The 16,937-nt window shown below is 43.0% G+C and overlaps 1 protein-coding gene across 6 annotated transcripts in view; it reads left to right on the forward strand.

Moving 5' to 3' along the window:
• MPZL1 (myelin protein zero like 1) overlaps positions 1–16,937 on the forward strand; it is a 47,626-nt gene that overhangs the window by 9,946 nt on the left and 20,743 nt on the right. For 3 of the 6 annotated variants that reach the window (XM_064411078.1, XM_064411079.1, XM_064411077.1), the window contains exons 2-4: positions 7,539–7,699; positions 10,807–11,020; positions 16,490–16,622. In XM_064411078.1, coding sequence (XP_064267148.1) covers positions 7,539–7,699; positions 10,807–11,020; positions 16,490–16,622 — 508 coding nt within the window. Of the gene's footprint in view, positions 1–7,207; positions 7,700–10,806; positions 11,021–16,489; positions 16,623–16,937 lie in introns of those variants that run through there. The other 3 variants (XR_010357074.1, XR_010357072.1, XR_010357073.1) reach the window with 1 other exon arrangement.

Consider the following 16,937-nt stretch of genomic DNA (forward strand, 5'->3'; position numbering starts at 1 on the left):
TTTAGGAAATGCTTGTGATGGTGAGATGCTTTTTTTATTCTCCCTGCCATGTGTTGAGATGTTTACCCAGCTTCTCTCAGATCTTTAATTAAGTAAGCTTCATTCCCTATTTGTGGGGAAAAATCTGGTGTATTTCAAGGAGACTTTTCTGTCTTTCTGTAATCTGTGTTCCCATTTTCTGGCATCTTTCCTTGTGCCCAGAAAATAATGTGCCATGTTTGTTAGTGACTCTGTTGATATTGCAAGATTGGAGGTGGAGCAGTTGCCATCAGCTGTTCCAGTTACTCTTTGCCCTTTGAACAGCTTTATTTAACTTGCCACCTTTGGGTTCTTCCACTCTTTTGGTTTGGCTTTGTCAACAAGAACTGTTTACTTGGATTTGAGCACTTGTAAACTTACTTGGGCATGGAAGGAAAACCACTTCAGGGCTGTTGAGCAGAAAAATGTGATGTGTGGTTTGGAAAGTACCTGAGCTGCTGGTCCTGGTCGGTGTCCCAGCCTGCAGCATAGGCAGTGAAGTGTTGCTTTGTGATCCCCAGGGAGAAGTACTGGAAGTAAGTAGAAGTTACTTGCCTCAAGACTAAGTATCTGCCCAAACCTGACATATGACTGATGCTGTAATAGGAGCATGAAGATGTGCAGCTACACTGCTTGTTTGTAGTTCTGAGCACCTTTACAAGCATCTCTGTTTTATGAGATGAGGGAGTAATACAGCAGTGAAATTATTTCCTCAGGACTGAACAAGAAATCTGTTGCCTGTCTGGCAAGGGAGCTCAGGCATTTTTTGCTGTTTCTCATACTTGTTCTTAATTTCTGGTTAAAGCATGGGCTTTGAAAGTAAATCTCAGCACAGTTCTTTTTGCTGCTCCTTGGCAGAACAATGAGCAGTTCTGCATCATATGGAGGAGAACAGGCCAAAAGCTGACCCTGAGGTGTGGGAGGAGAAGGAAGTACCAAAGTTTGGTGACTCTGGAGACTTGTCTTTTTAAGTCCTGTCGGAGTAGGTGCATGGAGGTATGGAGGGCTGAGATGCATGGATGTTATTGTCTGCTTTGACAGCTTAGCCACAGCCTACTCAAGACTTCTCAGTGAAACTGCTTTCCTTTCACTTGGAGTGACAAGATGCTATTTTTTCCCTCATTGTTGAGTCAGGCAGAGCTTAGCTGAATGTGCAAAGAGGCCAGGAGAAAGCGAATGTTGTGTTAGCAGATGCTTGTCTCTGCTTGGGGGATGAAGGTTTCCAGCAGCATGGTGACAGGAGGTGGTAGGTGTTCATGGGCTGGGTGTCACAGCTGTGCTTGCTCATTCCTGGAGCTGCAGGGTGCTGCAGGACCGGCTGTGGTACTGCAGACAGGAAGCTCTCTTTCCTCCAGCAGCCTGGGTTACTTGACAAGATTGGCAACCTGGGGAGATGCTGTGGCAGCAGCTAAAAGCTGTTCTGGTGAATTGGCATTTGAGAGTGAAATTTAACTCTTTTTTTTTTCCTCTTTTGAGGCAATGGAATTTAATTTTCACTGCTTTGAAACTTAGATGTCAGGATTGGTTGGCATGATTCTTGTCTAGTCATGGTTTCTGTAGCTGGTGTTGCTTTGTGTCCTGTGTAAATGTATGGAGTGCAGACATCAGGGTCTTGGTGCCGGGGGGCTGCAAGGACAGCCTCCATGAGGAGGGGTTGGACACGTGTGGCTTCTTAATACCTGTGTGTTGTTGTCCTTATGAAGTACACCATGGTTTGCTCCTGGGTGGAACTGCTGGCATGGGTTCTACTTCTGTGTTAGGGCTAAATGATGTGAAGGAACTCTGTGTGTATAAATTCTGTCCAGCATCTGGGTGCTTTAACAGATCTTGTGCAGCTTCACAGGAGCAATTTTGGCATGTCTACTGTCTGTTGAGGCAGGAAAGCCAAGGTTTCTCCACCAGGTATTTTATCCACAGTGAAGAAATGGTGTCTGTGGACATAAGTGCCAGTGTTTACAGTTGAGGAACTGTAACTTAGTTCTGGCTTTCTGGGATGTTTTGTAGGGGTCTGGTTGCTGTTGTTTCATGCCGGTCGTACTGCTTTGTGGGAGAAAGGACTAAATGCCATGCAATGCTAGCTGAGAATGCTGTCAACAGGAGATGTTTCACAAGACACTTGACATTGAGTAAGAGTATTTGTTAATGAAAGCACCGATTCTCAAGTGTATATTGTTTTTGTGACATTAGACCCTTAGTCATTAGAAAAAAACCACATCCTCCTGATGAAACTTCTGGCCTGCTGAGGAGACCAGAGTGAAGATAATGAAACACTGAATTTTCTGTCCTTTTGTCAAGACCTTGCATTCATAAGCGACTTCATTTACAAATTGTATACATGGCTGAACTACTAGGTGTCTTTAAGATAAGCAAAGCAAGTTGCTTGTATTAATTAATAAACTGGTGATTAGCCATTTCAAGAAGAGAGGAGCAATGCTCTTCCTGGAGTAGGATGGGAATGGTAGCAGCCATAAGCATCCAGTATTTAGCAGTGTGAGGAAAGTTTCCATGTGGGCTGTGTTTGTGCTGGTGGAAATAAGATGGCTGTGATTAGTGTTAGCTGTTTGTGTTCTTGGTTTGTTAGGTCTCCTAGTGATCAAATTGAGTTGAATCCAGGGGAATTGAGTTTATTTTGGTGTGTTCACAGTTTTAATTAACAGAACATTTTCATTGGATCCAAGATCTCAGTAGAAACAGTGGTCTGCAAAGAAGTTTTAATTATCTACGTGTGTGTTAGTGTAAAACTCCAGTGCACAGAAAGATTTCTTTGTGATGTGCTACCAAACCAAATGGTCAACCATATTTCTACATTAAAAATGTAGAATAACAACAATTTTTGCCCAAAATATTTTTAAAAAAAAAATCACTATGAGGCCAGTGTAAGCAACCAGGAGGTACAAGTAAAAGTAGGAAAAGATGACTTCAGCTTTAAAAGGTGTAGATCTCCAAGCACTGGCAGTTAGGGCACTGTTGGATTCATACAGATGCAGTTACCACATGCTTTGGGAGGGCTCAAAGGAAGTGAAAGGATTTTGCAGGTTTTGAGCAGATCCTCCCAAGCCTGAGTGAGACATCAGTTAAGAGGAGGTGCTACAGTTTGGATTTGGTAAGTTTTGGATGAGACCAATACTATAATGTGGTTGGGGGCAAGAGTCTCTTCATACTGGCAGAGGAATGGGTGCTTGGTGTCATTTCCACCTCAGGGAAGAAAGCAGTGATCCTGCATATGTGATGTCCACCTCTTGTTGGTGTCACCCTTGGAGCAGCTTGGTTACCAGGAACTGCAGTCAGTACTGGTCTGTTACTGTCTGTTGGGGCACTCCAGACAGAAAGTATTTTGGACCTGATTAGCATAAGAGATCTGATAATCAGGATGCCTTGGCAAGAACAAACAGAGCTCTGAAGACTGAATCAAGACTGTCTGACAGGAAGGAAGGTTGAATCAACTTTTGCAAGCAAGAGATGTTGTAAAATGTATATGTGGTGATCAACCCAATCATTGTAGTAAAACATTACAAGCCTCCCTAGTATAGTATATAAGCATATGTAGTCGTGGTTGTGTTTGAGGGTCCCAGGACGAGGGAAGAGATGAGAATCTTGACTCAATGTTTCAGAAGGTTGATTTATTATATTATGATATTATAATATATTAAAATGCTATACTAAAACTATATACTAAAAAGAGTAGAGAGAAAGAACCCATCAGAAGGCTGGAAAGGAATGATAATAAAATCTTGTGACTGCTCACAGCCTCAACACAGGTGGCTGTCATTGGTCATCAAGTAAAAACAATTTCACATGCTGAGTAAACAATTCTCCAAATCACATTCCAAAACAACAAAACATGGAGAAGCTGAAGCTTCCCAGCTTCTCAGGAGAAAAGATCCTGGCAAAAGGATTTTTCATAAAATATGTCTGTGACATTAGTCCACCGTAAATTTGGATTTTGATCACCAGTCAGTCTTCCCCATCTCTCATCATCACCAATAACTGTCTGTCTGTCCAGAGCAAAAAGGACATGACAATAATGAAGGCCGAGGTACGAACTCGAGGTTTCAGTCCGGTTTCAGCTGAACAGGTGACTGGAAACTCTGAAAGACTCTGCCTTGACCTGGGAAGAGTTCAAAGTCAGAGGTGCTGCCCAGGTGTTGAGTTGGAGACACGTGGTGGGTCCATGGTGGTAAAAGCAGTTGTGGAGGGCTCTGAGCTCTGCTTTAGTCCCATTTAGTGTGAGCTGACAACTTAGCATTGACAAAGATGTCAGTCTGAGGCTGTTCTTTGAACATAAGGAGACAGATCCTGAGCAGAGACACAGATCTGAGCAGTCAGTGCAGAGACGGGAGCTTGAGCTTGTTTTGCAGATGAGATCTCTGAGGCAAGACACCAAGGAAAGAGAGACCTGAGAATAGAGAGAGCACTGATGAAGAATGAAGATCTGTGATGGACAAATAAAAAAAGATTAGTATGTAAGGTTAGTAAGTTAGTAAGCATATGAGTGTCTTATCCTATTTCAAGAGCAGGAGGATTGTCTGGAAAGGAAGATGTAGATGGAGAGTTTTAATTGCAGTGTGGGGGTTGGAAATGGAGCTGGAGAAAGTTATTGTAGTTGGAGTAAAACTGCTTGAACAACACTAGAGATTTAAAAGAAATGGCTGAAGAGGCACAAGTGGGGTTTTTTCAAATTATTTTAATGATAAGTGAGAAAATGAGAACCATTTTTCTGCTGAAAAGAATAAAAGCAGCTGAAAGCTAGATGAGATGTTCAGAAGGAAATACTGGAGCTACAGATGGTTCGACAGGGTAATGGGATCAAGGAGGATGCATGGGAGAAGAGCAAATATTTATTTTTGCCCTATGTACCTTGCTGACCTTCCCTTCCTAAAGCACTCTTTTCTCTCAGACAGTTTCCTGTGATCATTTTTTTCCTTTTGAGAGGAACTAAGGCTGAGTAAGCTTGAGGAATAGAGCAGTGTGTAAGTGTGACTGAAATATGACTCAAAATTCAACTTTCTCCAACTGGAATATTCAAATAGGTGTAGGAGCTTGGAAGGTGAATGTAATCCTGGTAAATGTGGAAAGAGGAGGAAAAGAGCTAGAGCTGCAGATGATCCATGTGGATTTTATTATGACAGAGGAGGCCAAAGAGTTCAAGGTAGTGAGAACAGCCACCATACCAGTAAAAGTATGGGATTAGAGGGCTGAGGGTGAACAACTGACAAATCTTGTGGTCTCTCTACCAAATAGTCAGGTTATGATTTAAGGAGCTTGTGTCTCATGTTGTAATGCAACAGAAGCAGGAAAAATAATTTTGAAGGTGTGAAAGAGGCAGAGGGGAGAAAATCAGCAAATTAAATTGAGCCAACAATAGGACAGATGAAAATTAAACTTGATACCTTGATAGAAATATCTGTACAGGAATACATAGTTCCTTCCTTCCTAGACTAGGGAAGAAGCAGGGAGAAGTCCTTTTTTTTTTTTTTTTTGCTTCACTACAGTTCTAGTGAGAACAGTGACTTCTTTAGATTAGGCAGATCTGTGCTACCCACTGCCTGTGTGTGGCAAGGAGTTCTCTGTACCATGTACAAGCAGACAATGTCTGTGCAGACTCTTTTCTTCCTACACGAATACTGAGGGCATCTTGCTTATTTTATGCTTGAAAGGGAGGTTTGTTCTGTGGTTTGGGCCTACTACAATGGATTTTATTTTATTTTATTTTTCTTTTCTACACCATTAGCTGGAAAAAATATATAAAACACAGCAGCTCTCAGTTCATTTATTTGATTGCTAGAAGTCTTTGTATGTTCCAAATAAATATTTGGTAGTTGTTTTAGAAAAGAATATTTTTTGGCCCGTAGTCAGAGTATGTACAAGAGAAAGGAAGCTCTGATAGAACCTCATGATGAAAATTCACCATCCCTAGTCCCCACCCCCCCTTGGGGTGCTTTTTCTCTTGGAAGTGAGAGCAATGATGACGGGAGAATCTGAAGTATTAAGAGATAACCTGATGGGACAGAGGAGTTAGTGAATTTTGGAAGTGAACAGTGTGGACTCTGAACAGCAGAATTAATGAATGGTGGTTTCTTCTGGTTGTGGTTATTGCAATTACTGTGATTGGGTTGATCATCACATAAACAAACTTGCACATTTTGCAACATCTCCTGCTTGTAGAAGTTGATTCAATTTTCTTGTCAGCCAGTCTTGATTCAATCTTCTCCGTAGTCTTCAAAGCTCTGTTTGTTCTTGCCAAGGCATCCTGATTATCAAATCTTTTATGCTAATCAGGTCCAAAGTGCAACAGGTGGACTTTTCTTTTCTTTCTTTTTATCCAAACAGTCTTTGACTTGCATCTGTTTGGTCTGCCTACTTTGAGCTACTTTATTCAAAGCTGAGAAACAGATCAGTTGAGGTACTGATGGAGCAGGAAGGTTATTTCTCCTGTTCTAACACAGGGGTTTAAGGTACTGGAGCCCAGAAACATAGAATCCTATGAACAGAAGTACATTTCTGTTACCATCTCTATGCTGAAAACCATGGTTTAATAAAAATCAAAACTTACATTTGAGGTACCAGGAACACATGTTACATGTACACCCACCCACACTGACTTGACAAGATTTTTGCTTTCACGTGGATGTGATATGAACCCTGACAGACATTCTCTTGTGATGTCACAAGATCATGCTTTGTTTTTCTACATAAATCTGGATGAATGCAGAGATGTAGTTGCTTAAATCTGGATAGGGGTAGTGCACTGGCAGCTTAGAAGGTGCCAGATAAAGCACATCTTCAACACATTTTCCAAATCATGATGAATGTTACTTTTTAGGAAAACTACCAGTACAAGCACAACATCAATATTGATTACTTTAAATTTGGGGGGTGGTAGTGGTCTGTTTACTGTTTTTACTGTGCATAAGGTAGAAAAAATTAAAGTACTCTCATGCTTCTAAAGTGTAACAGAGTGATTATTGGTGAGGCCTTGCACATGCACACCTGGGAGCATGGCAGAGAGCAGGAGTAGAAGGCATAGCTGGGAGTGAGAGAAGTTTGCTCCTCAGCTTTCTGGAGGTGAGCCTTTGTTTTACCTACAGCTAGGAAAATATGGAGATATGAAACAAAATATGTGCCAGAGAGGAAACTGAGTAATAGCCGGGCCAGGCTGTTAGTTCCTCTGATGAGGCTTCATTATTACAATGCCTGCTGTCAGCTGGTACGAAAAAGTATTAAACTCATCCTTTGCACCATAGAATTGACTTCCACAAAGTGTTGTAGAGGAAACATCTGTGAGTGGAAAACATCCTGTCACAGATAATGCAAGGAAGGAGAAGTGAATCTACTTGGCCTGCTCCATACTTGTTTGATTGCAGGTATAATGCAATGCCTGTGCAATCACCCGATGCAGAAGTCATTGATGCCTCTTCTCTTCTGCCCTTCTAGGCAGTGTGATGTGAACTTCCTCATTCTCAAAGCAGCCCTGATGTGTCTTGTTCTCCTCCTTTCTTCTCTTTGCTTTTCCCATGCAGTCCAAGTATCAGCAGTAGAGGTCAACACCCCGGAGGAGATGTTTGTGGAGAACGGGACGGACGCGAAGCTCCCATGCACATTCACATCCGTAGAAGTGATCAGCAGTGCAGCATCTGTCTCCTGGAGCTTTCAACCAGAGGGAGCAGCCACTCGTATCTCAGTAAGCAATGGCTGGAGGGGAGCACACCTGGGAGGGGAGGCTGGCATAGTTGAGCTGTGGTCTTCTAGTTGGTTCTAAGGAGCAAGCAGATGTGGATTGGACTCTCATTCATGTGCCTTATCTCCATCACTGTGATTTTATGGGGCCTTTTTAGTGTTGTATGAAAATATTGCAGTCTGCTAGATCTCTGCCAAGACTGGAGTGGGCAGTGACCACAGAATACACTAGTTACTCTGTTAGTCTTAAAAGAGGGATGTTGGCATGGGAGCTGTTCGTATGAAGTAGATGAGCATCTAGGAATCTTGTAAATCCTCTATCCTTTTGCATTTGACTGAACATAGCAGTCACAGAATTTGAATTGCCACTGTAATTGCAGTGTTACATTGTGTATTGTGCATGTTGTTTATTTTGCTTGTGTACTGTATAGTCTCTGTTTGAATGGGTTTCAAGTAAGACCAGTCTCCCTGGTTTCAGAACAGAATTGAATAGCTCAAATTAGTAAGCAGTTACATCCTCATATTATAGTTACTTGACAAGTGAAAAATCAGGCTAGCAAGGAACTTAGACAAATAATAGTTGTCATTGCTCAGTTCCTGTATGTTGTGCCCAAGGGGGCTCAGATGCTTTGGATGTTAAGTCTTCAAAGAAATGGCTTTGGTAGGTTGATAGCTGTCTTCTTCCTCTTCTTCCTCAGACACTTCTGCTTCTTTCTTGTTCCTTGTACTGAGTGAGAATTTAGAGGAAGCTGAACAAGGAACTCTGGGACACCTTTGAAGATGTGGGGACAGCAGGTTGCTCAGCCTGTTTGTGTTTGTCTCCTTCCCTCTGCTGCAGACATGAGCTCATTTAAACTCTAGGAGCTCTTCAATGCTCAGAGCAGAGATGGTCAAAACCAGCGTGTGAGCATCTTGCTCAGTATGTAGAGCTCTGAAGAACAAGCTTCTGAATTCTCAGTGAAATAAATATTTAGTTTTGAGGAGGGAGTGCTTCCCATTGGGAATCCAAAGCAGGAGTTGGGGAGAAGTTAGGGAAGTAGGGTGTATTTCCTGCCAGTGCTGAACAGGATGGGTGAAGAGAAGCCATCTGTTGGTGTGTTTTCCGCTCCCCATATATCCTGTTTTGCCATTCCCTTTCTGCATCACTGTTCAGTTATAAGAATACAGACAGCTTCAGCACATAGCATTGTTTTTGGAGTTGAAGTCAGTTCAGGTGTTCCACCTGGATGTAGCTATCAGCACAACTGAAAGAAAAGCAAATTTTCTTTGAGCAGCAGGGACCCAGCATAATTTGATGTTAATTCCCTGTTTCTTTTGAGGGTCTGGAGAAGGTGTAGAGGGGATATTTGTTTATAGCTCCAAATCATGTCCTTGCATAGCTTGGTGGGTGTGAATTTGCAAGACCAATCTCATGACCAGTTTATGTCTGAGCTAAGCCCATGCTTCTCTTGACAAGGATGGTCCTGTGTCCCTTTAAAATCACACTGGCAATCTTGTGGCCATGTGGTGAAGCTGACTGGACTGGGAGCTTCCCCTGCTTGTCCCCTTCCCTCACCACGTGTTCCAAAGAAGTCTCATCTCACTCCACCATAGGCAAGGGATGGATTGAGTCATTTAGCTTGTGTTTCAGGACATATTTTACTTTGTGATTTCTCCTCCCCCAGGTGAGGGCATCTAGAGAGCTGAGGAATCTGCCTCTGGCCTTCTAGATTTTAGTGGGATGACTTCCCCTGTGCACAGGGGTGTGGTAGTGCAGGGCTGCTGTGTTAAAGGTTACAATCCAGCTGGAAAAGCTGCAGACTGATTCAGAGTCCCTCCAAAATGTTGACAGCTGGCTGTGTGCTTGCCAGCTTTTTACCACATGAAATACTTCATTGAATTTACGTTAATCTGTAGACAACAAATAAGATTGACTGCAGCAGGACAGATGGCCATGATGTGCACATACCTGATCTGGACAAGATTTGTGCTGCCAAGTGATAAGGCCTGATATTCAGAGTGAGGGTGTTGAAATAGCAAACCTGAGATCAAGGGCAGGAAGAGGGATAGGAGGTGACTTGAATGGAAATATGACTGACTGTCTTGTAGGCAGTCTGTTCTGTGGCAGAGCCACTGCTTTGTAAATAAGGCAGGAGGAAGAGGAAGCTGGAATATTGTCCTAAATTTCTTTCATTGTTGTCTGGAGACTGAACTGAAGGGAATTTGGGTTGATTCCTGATTAGATTTATCTTGCTGTCTTGCAGGATATTCAATTAAGAAAGAATGTGCTCTTGGTATTCTCCTGCAGCCTTGATGCCTCTCTTAGGGTATCCCATGTGTTTGAAAGCAGAGTTGTTCTGTAGAAGTCTATGTACTTCTGCTGTAAATTCCAATTTTGGGCAGGTATAGTTAGAAAATACTCAGTTCCTCCTTAGTCTGTACTAAGGTATTCTTCAAAGATTTTTGGTCATGTGTAGGGAATGCAGAGCCAATGTGCAGCTTAGTCACTTAAAAACTGGGAAACAGTTATATTTAGTTACCTGAAGGTTTCTGGAAAACAGCTAGATATACTCTAAATTGGTCATGGGATTTTCTGAGGGGGTGGAAGGAAGGGAGAGTATTGCATGTTAATTTAGCCGTGCTTTAGTTGCAAGTAACACACAGCAAAACACAAAATGGGAAACTTGGTATCCTTTTTCTGTTAGGATGCAGGCGGCTTCCTGTGCCTCAAGACAGATGGCTGTGTTCCAGAACTGTTTTGTCCTTTAATTATCACCAGGTTACCAGGTTTTTTTCTTTTCTCCCCCTCCTTGTCTGCAAAACTCTATCCCTTGCAAAATAGAAAAAAGCCCCAGCCAATCCAACCGCAAAACAAATCAAAACCAACAGAAAACTGAAACTTGCAGTCTCTTGTCCTGGTATGGTTGAGATGTAAGCATGGTTATGTTTTCAAGAGGCAACAAGGCAGACTGAAGTGGTGAGGCAGGAGGAGAAAAACCTCAGCTACTGGCTGTTTGTAACACAGCTGGCTCTGGGAGAGTGCTGTAACAGTGGGAGAAGCATGGTGGCTCCGTAGTTGCTAATTGAGTTGCTAATTGGATTGTTCTTATATCCTCTTTTCCTTGACTGCAGTTTTTCTATTACTCTAATGGGAAGTCATACCCTGGCAAAGACATACCATTTAAAGATAGGATCACCTGGGCTGGAGATCTTAACAAGAAAGATGCTTCTATCATGATATCAAACATGCAGTTCCGGGACAACGGCACGTACATTTGTGATGTCAAGAACCCACCTGACATTGTTGTCAAACCAGGAGAAATCCGAGTCAGAGTTGTGGAGAAAGGTATTCATTCACCCTGTATGATTATTTTTTCTTCTCACTTGTTTTTTTCTCCCCTCCATTCCTTGTCTAAATCACTTTTCTTGGGGGTGGGGGAGAGGCCTCGAGGGAACAACTGGTTTTTAATTCTCTTCTTCCAGGTCCTAATAATGGAACCAGTATCTGTCAACTGTTTAAAAAGTATATGTCATACCCTTTTCCTCTATACCCTCCAATCCCTGTGGTTTAAACAATTATTAGGAAAAGCTGGTTGAAGGCTTAATGAAAACACATCTTCTCATTTTGAAATCCTATGAGTATATTTCTGCGTTATGGTGCATCAAGGATTAGAATGACTTATGAAGTCTGGTGAGCAAGGAGAAAAAGTAGCAGACTCTTCTTTCTGAAACCCTTCTGGTGTATTTAATGGAATGCAAAACTATAAATCTAGTCCAAACACCCAGAAGGTGAAATGCTACTGTGTTCCATGCAAAGGTGTTTGTGTTGAATGTGCATTCAGTCTCTTTTACTCAGGTGTTCTTAAAGAATCCATGGTGGCTCTTACAAACTCCAAAGTGGCTACTTGCCAATTGTCACATGAGGCTTCTGGTTACCATTTGGTATCATTTGTCACAGTCGAAGAGCACTAAGATTCAGTTTGTCAATCTGGCTCTTTATTTGCCTTTATCATCCAAAACATTTGATTGTTCTACCTCAGCTGGAGGTCAGCCACAACGTCATGTTTTTCCTACAATGAAATGATTGTTACAGTAATTGCATTTTCAAATTCATAATTTAGGAAGGACAGGAATAAATGTTGAATTCATAAATGGCAGTGCTGATGCTGCTATTCCATTAGTTTTAATATGTTAGGGAAGATACCTGTGTGTCCTAATTGGAATGATTCTGCTGCTAGAGCAGGTGTGTACCCCTGCTCAGGAGGTCATTCCATGTTCTTATGTAGGCAAGGTCTCTATCTAATTTTTCTCTTCTTGGAACAGTTTGGGTTGAGCAGGACCTCTGGAGGTCCAGCTGTCACTTAGAACTTTGTTTCTTGGAAGTTTGAAGCCTGTATAAAGTAGGATCTGTTTATTTTCTCACAATGATAGTCACTGTGAAGAAGCAGTAAAGCAGCTGCTGGTTTGGCAAAGTCAGGCTGTCTTGGAAAAGCCTTTTCATATTTTAGCCCAGGTTAAACAACTACAGACTGACCTCAGTACACTAATTCAGCTGATATTTTTCAACAGACTTGCATGCTGGCTTCCCCATAGTTGGGGCATCTGGACAAGAATCTGAGTCTGAATGGAGCCCTGTATTTGAAACACTTCTCACCATTGGAGAAAATGCTGCAACAGTTCTCTTCACATTTTTAGGAAGCCTGTGAAAATGGGTTTTCAAGCTCTTTTAATATGTTGTAACTCATCCTGAGCTGAGCTGGAGCATTTTTTTCAATTGGAATAAATACATGATGACACTGGCGCATATTGGTTCTTTACTATGTATGCATCTAATGGTTCTGAATCTGGTTTTATAAACTGTTCAAAGCCACATTCATTCTTTGCACATTTAAATGATCTGATAGATGACAGGCTAGCTTTAGGTTTTGGATTAAACATTTAATAAGCTCCATGGTGGCCTAGTTTTTAAAAATTGCCAAACTAGCCGAGCTGATTTTCACCACAGTACCTACATGATGTTTGCACAAACAGCTCTATCAAGTGTGTTGGAACAATTCTACTGGCAGGGATGAAAAGCAAGACTGGTTTTTTCAATAGACTATCTGAATCTGGAAAGGGCTACCATTTAAAGACCAAACAACAGAAATTCATAGGAGTTCCAAGTTCTTACATTAGGCTGATCCTGCTTGTAACAGGAAGCTGCTTAACACTGTGTTCAAGACAGCTTGTGTTACCTGGAGGTGGTTGATCTTTGATCTGACCATACATGGGGGAAAAAAATAGAATGGCATGAAAACCTTTACACTTAGGAGCAATGGAAACTTCACTTTCCTGCCTCTTTCATAAAACTGATACTGACTTGCTCTCAGTGAAATAGAAATTGCTCTGAATTTCATAATCAGCGAAAAGTGTTCTCTGAATGGCTGGATTTTTGTTTTGTGTTGAGTTGTTAACTTCAATATTGGCTTTCAGAGCTGGTGTTTGGTTTTGTAGCTGGGACTGTCTTTCATAATGAAGTCATTGGCTTCTCTGGAAGTGCTTATGAGGAAATTGTGTAACTGTGAAATGCTGAAAAATATAGGGACCATTTTCTGAAAAGCGATAAAGCCAGACTCTTAGTTTCACATGCAAACAACCAGCATTTTTTTTACACAGTCTTAAAAATGTTTGCTAACAGGATCTAACTGCTGTCCATCACTCAGATTCAACCAACCAAAGAAACCTTCATAAAGTCAAAGAAGTGACAAAATGGTCAGAGTTCTAATCACATTCTTTCAGCAGATACTCTGCACTATGATTTTGGATTGTCACTTGCTTCCTTGCTCTGATAAAATGTGTGTGTTTTCTGGTGCAAAAGGCAGCAACAGGTCTGCGTATCTCTTTTGATGTTTTTGCAGACAGTTTTGGAAAGGTAAAAAAGCACCGAAACTAGGGAGCTCTTACATGCCTCAAAACAAATTCCTTCATTTTTTGCATGGGCCTCAAATCCAATCATATCTTAACATATCTGAATGTTACCACTTGTAGGACTCTCTTCCTTAATAGCAGGTGGATCCCTGGGCTGCTGAAAAGTTCTGGCAAGAATGTCTTCCTTCAAGTTGTGGTGCTCATATCTTAATTTTTAATTTATTACTAAGACTCTGAATTCCCATATCTGTTAACTGATACATGACACTGGAGAGTCAGGAAAGCTGCTGCTTTGGTGTTTGGCTGAATGATGTTATGGTCAGTGAAACAGCCAGAAGTCAGGTAACCCTTGTGCTGAAAGCCACTGAATTCCAAAGGAACAGGACTAAATGTAAGCCCTGTTTTCTCAGTATGATGCCCCTGCTTCAGGATGCTGCTGGTCTGTTGTCCCTGCTGGAACAAGTCCAGCAAAGGGCAACAAAGATGGTTAATGGACTATGCCATGAGGAGAAATGGAGGCAGCTGGGATTGTCTGGCCTGCAGAAGAGAAGGTGGGGTGATCTAGCCTGCAATAGAGAAGAAAGACCAGAGAATCCTCCCACCAGCTGTTCATGTACATTGCTAGCACCTAAAGAAGACTGAGCCAGGCTCTTCAGAAGTGCCTAGTGTCAGGACAAGAGACAGTCTGCCTAAGTTGAAACACAGGAAATTCTGTCTACACTTAAACCCCCACATTTTTACTGTGGTGGAACACTGGACTAGTATATGGTTTGGCACTGCCTGCTTTTATATAGCAGGGAACCACGAAGATATCACCTATAAGAAGCTGCTGGCAGCTTCCCATCATGTCTGGCAGAGCCAATGGCTGATGGCTTTGAAGATGGACATGCTTCTGGCCAAAACTGGGCCAGTGAGAGAGGCTGGTAATGCCTCTGTGATGACATATTTAAGAAGAAAATCAAAACAAGGTCATGGGGGTTTTTTGTCCTAGACAGAGAAGAGGGGGAGGTGAGAATATGTGAGGGAAAACAACGTGGTGACACCAAGGTCAGTGGAGAAGGAAGGGAAGGATGTGCTCCAGACGCCACAGCCAAGATAGCTGTGCAGGCTGTGGTGAGGCAGCTGTGCCCCTGCAGCCCATGGAGATCCACAGGGGATGCAGAGAGGTGCCCATGCCAGAGTGGGTGCATGCCTGGAGGGAGCTGTGATCTAGTGGAAGACCCAGTGTAGAGAGGAGCCCCTGCTCCCAGGCTGGAGGAGCCTGTCCTTGGAGGACGGCACCCCGTGGAAAGACACCCATGTCACAGCAGTTTTGGGAGGACTGTGTGCCTGTGGGGGAATTCACACTGCAGCAGGTGTGGTTTGGCTGCTGCCTGTGGGAGTCAAGCCACTCTGGAGAAGTTCATGGAGAGCTGTCTCCCACGGGAGGGACCCCACAGCCCCACGGGGGAAGGATTCCTCTCCCAGAGCAGCAGAAGAAAACCTTGGTGACAAACTGACCAAACCTCCCATGTCCTGTCTCCCTGTACTGTTGGTGGGAAGGAGGGAGGGGCTGGGGAGGAGAAGGTGTTTTAAGGGCTCCTTTTACTTCTCATTATCCTCCTCTGATTCAGTTAGTAATGCATTTCACTTTGCAACTGAAGTTGAGCCTGTTTTGCCCTTGAAATGCTTCTCCCAGTCCTTATCTCACTCATGAAACCTTTGTGAACTTTTTTTTCCTTTTCCCTGCTTTGCCCAGCTGTGGCAGGGGAGGGTGAGTGTGTGACTCTTGTGGGTACCTGGTGTTGGACCACTGTCAAACCATGACAGCTAGGTTGTCTGAAGAGTCTCCCATCCTTGGAGATAGTCAAATCCAAAGTGGACACAGTACTGAGCAAACTGTGCTACTTGGCCCTGCTTAATTTAAGCAGGGAGGTTGGACTAGCCAATCTCAAGACATCCCTCCCACCTCAACAATTCTGTCATGATCAGATGGAGGTGTCTGAGACAGACTTTTCTATATAGGTGTAGGTTTTACCTGTTGGATTTTTTGCTGGTTCACTTCTATTTGGTATAAGTAGCTAGAGCAGCATGGAGTCTTGTAAGAAACCCTCTGGCCTGAGATGTTCCTTGTGTTAACCATGATGTGGGGGGAAGGAAAGGACTTTGCTTCTCATTTGTAATGGTAGTCTGTGTATTCTTTGACTTGTAGGTATTTTGTACTCATTCTCTGATTGGCTTTTGTTTCTGGCTGCTCTTTTTTGGCCTACTCTCCCCCAAAATAATATTAGGGAAAACGTGAGTAAAGCAATACTGTGTTCTTCTACATGTTTTCCTGGTATTGTAAAATGATCCTGACTGAAGAAGGGAAAAAAATGAGTCTACAAAAATGTACGGGGCTGTATTTTGAGACACCAGAGTCACGTATAAACACTGCTAAGAGTGATCCTGGGTGGGAGCTCTGCTGTGTGCTGCATGCTCCCTGGAGGACACTCAGCATTCAGCACTCCTAGCGGGTTAGCAATGTGCTGTGTCCAAATCTGCTTTCAAGCGTGCCTGCCTTTTTCTGTTGACCTCGCTGGGAATTGCCAGATGGCTGTAACCTGTTATTTTTTTTCCCCTTCAGATACAATATGAGACAGGGTTGTCCTCATTGTCACTTGTATTCCCTACATGTAAAAACATTTGGTTCAACATGAACTCTCTCCTGAAGGACGGTGACACTAAGAACACTCCTGGTGTGTGCTCTGTTCATGTTCTCTGCTGGCTGCCTGCTGCCACTGCCACTTAGGCTGCATGCTGTAATTTCTGGGTATTACATTAGTGCCTCCTGCTCTGAAGGAATCCAGGCTCAAGGGCATTTGTGGTTTGCACTTGTGTTGAGCAGGGAATGCAGAAGAGTTGAATGTTTTCTCCCTTCTCTCCGCAGACAGCCTGCCTGCGTTCCCCATTGCCACCGTGGCAGGGATAGCCATCGGTACGGTTACAGGTCTCTCATCGCTCATCTCTATTGTCGTGTGTCTTGTCATCAGAAAGAACAACTCTAAAAAACGATACTCTGGGTAAGAGATCTCCCTCCTCACCCGTGGCTGATGTGAGGAACAGCAGCAGGATCAGAGGGAGGGCTTAAAGGGGGGTAGGAGTTGTTTCAGCCAAGCCTTGGCAATCGCAGCTAGATATAGGTATGGTCATGTGGAACTGTGATCATCTGCCTTTGGTGGTTACCTCTGTACTGGGCTTGAAGAGACCTACTGACCATGAGTTGTACCTGAAAATCACTAGGTGTTAAAGTTGATCCCTAGACACAAGGATACATGCCCTCACAGCATTTAATCCAAGACACTCTAGTTCTGGTCTGTTCCCCTTCCCTCCAGCTC

Source organism: Passer domesticus, chromosome 2 (genome assembly GCF_036417665.1).
Source record: "Passer domesticus isolate bPasDom1 chromosome 2, bPasDom1.hap1, whole genome shotgun sequence".
NCBI classification, from domain to species: Eukaryota; Metazoa; Chordata; class Aves; order Passeriformes; family Passeridae; genus Passer; species Passer domesticus.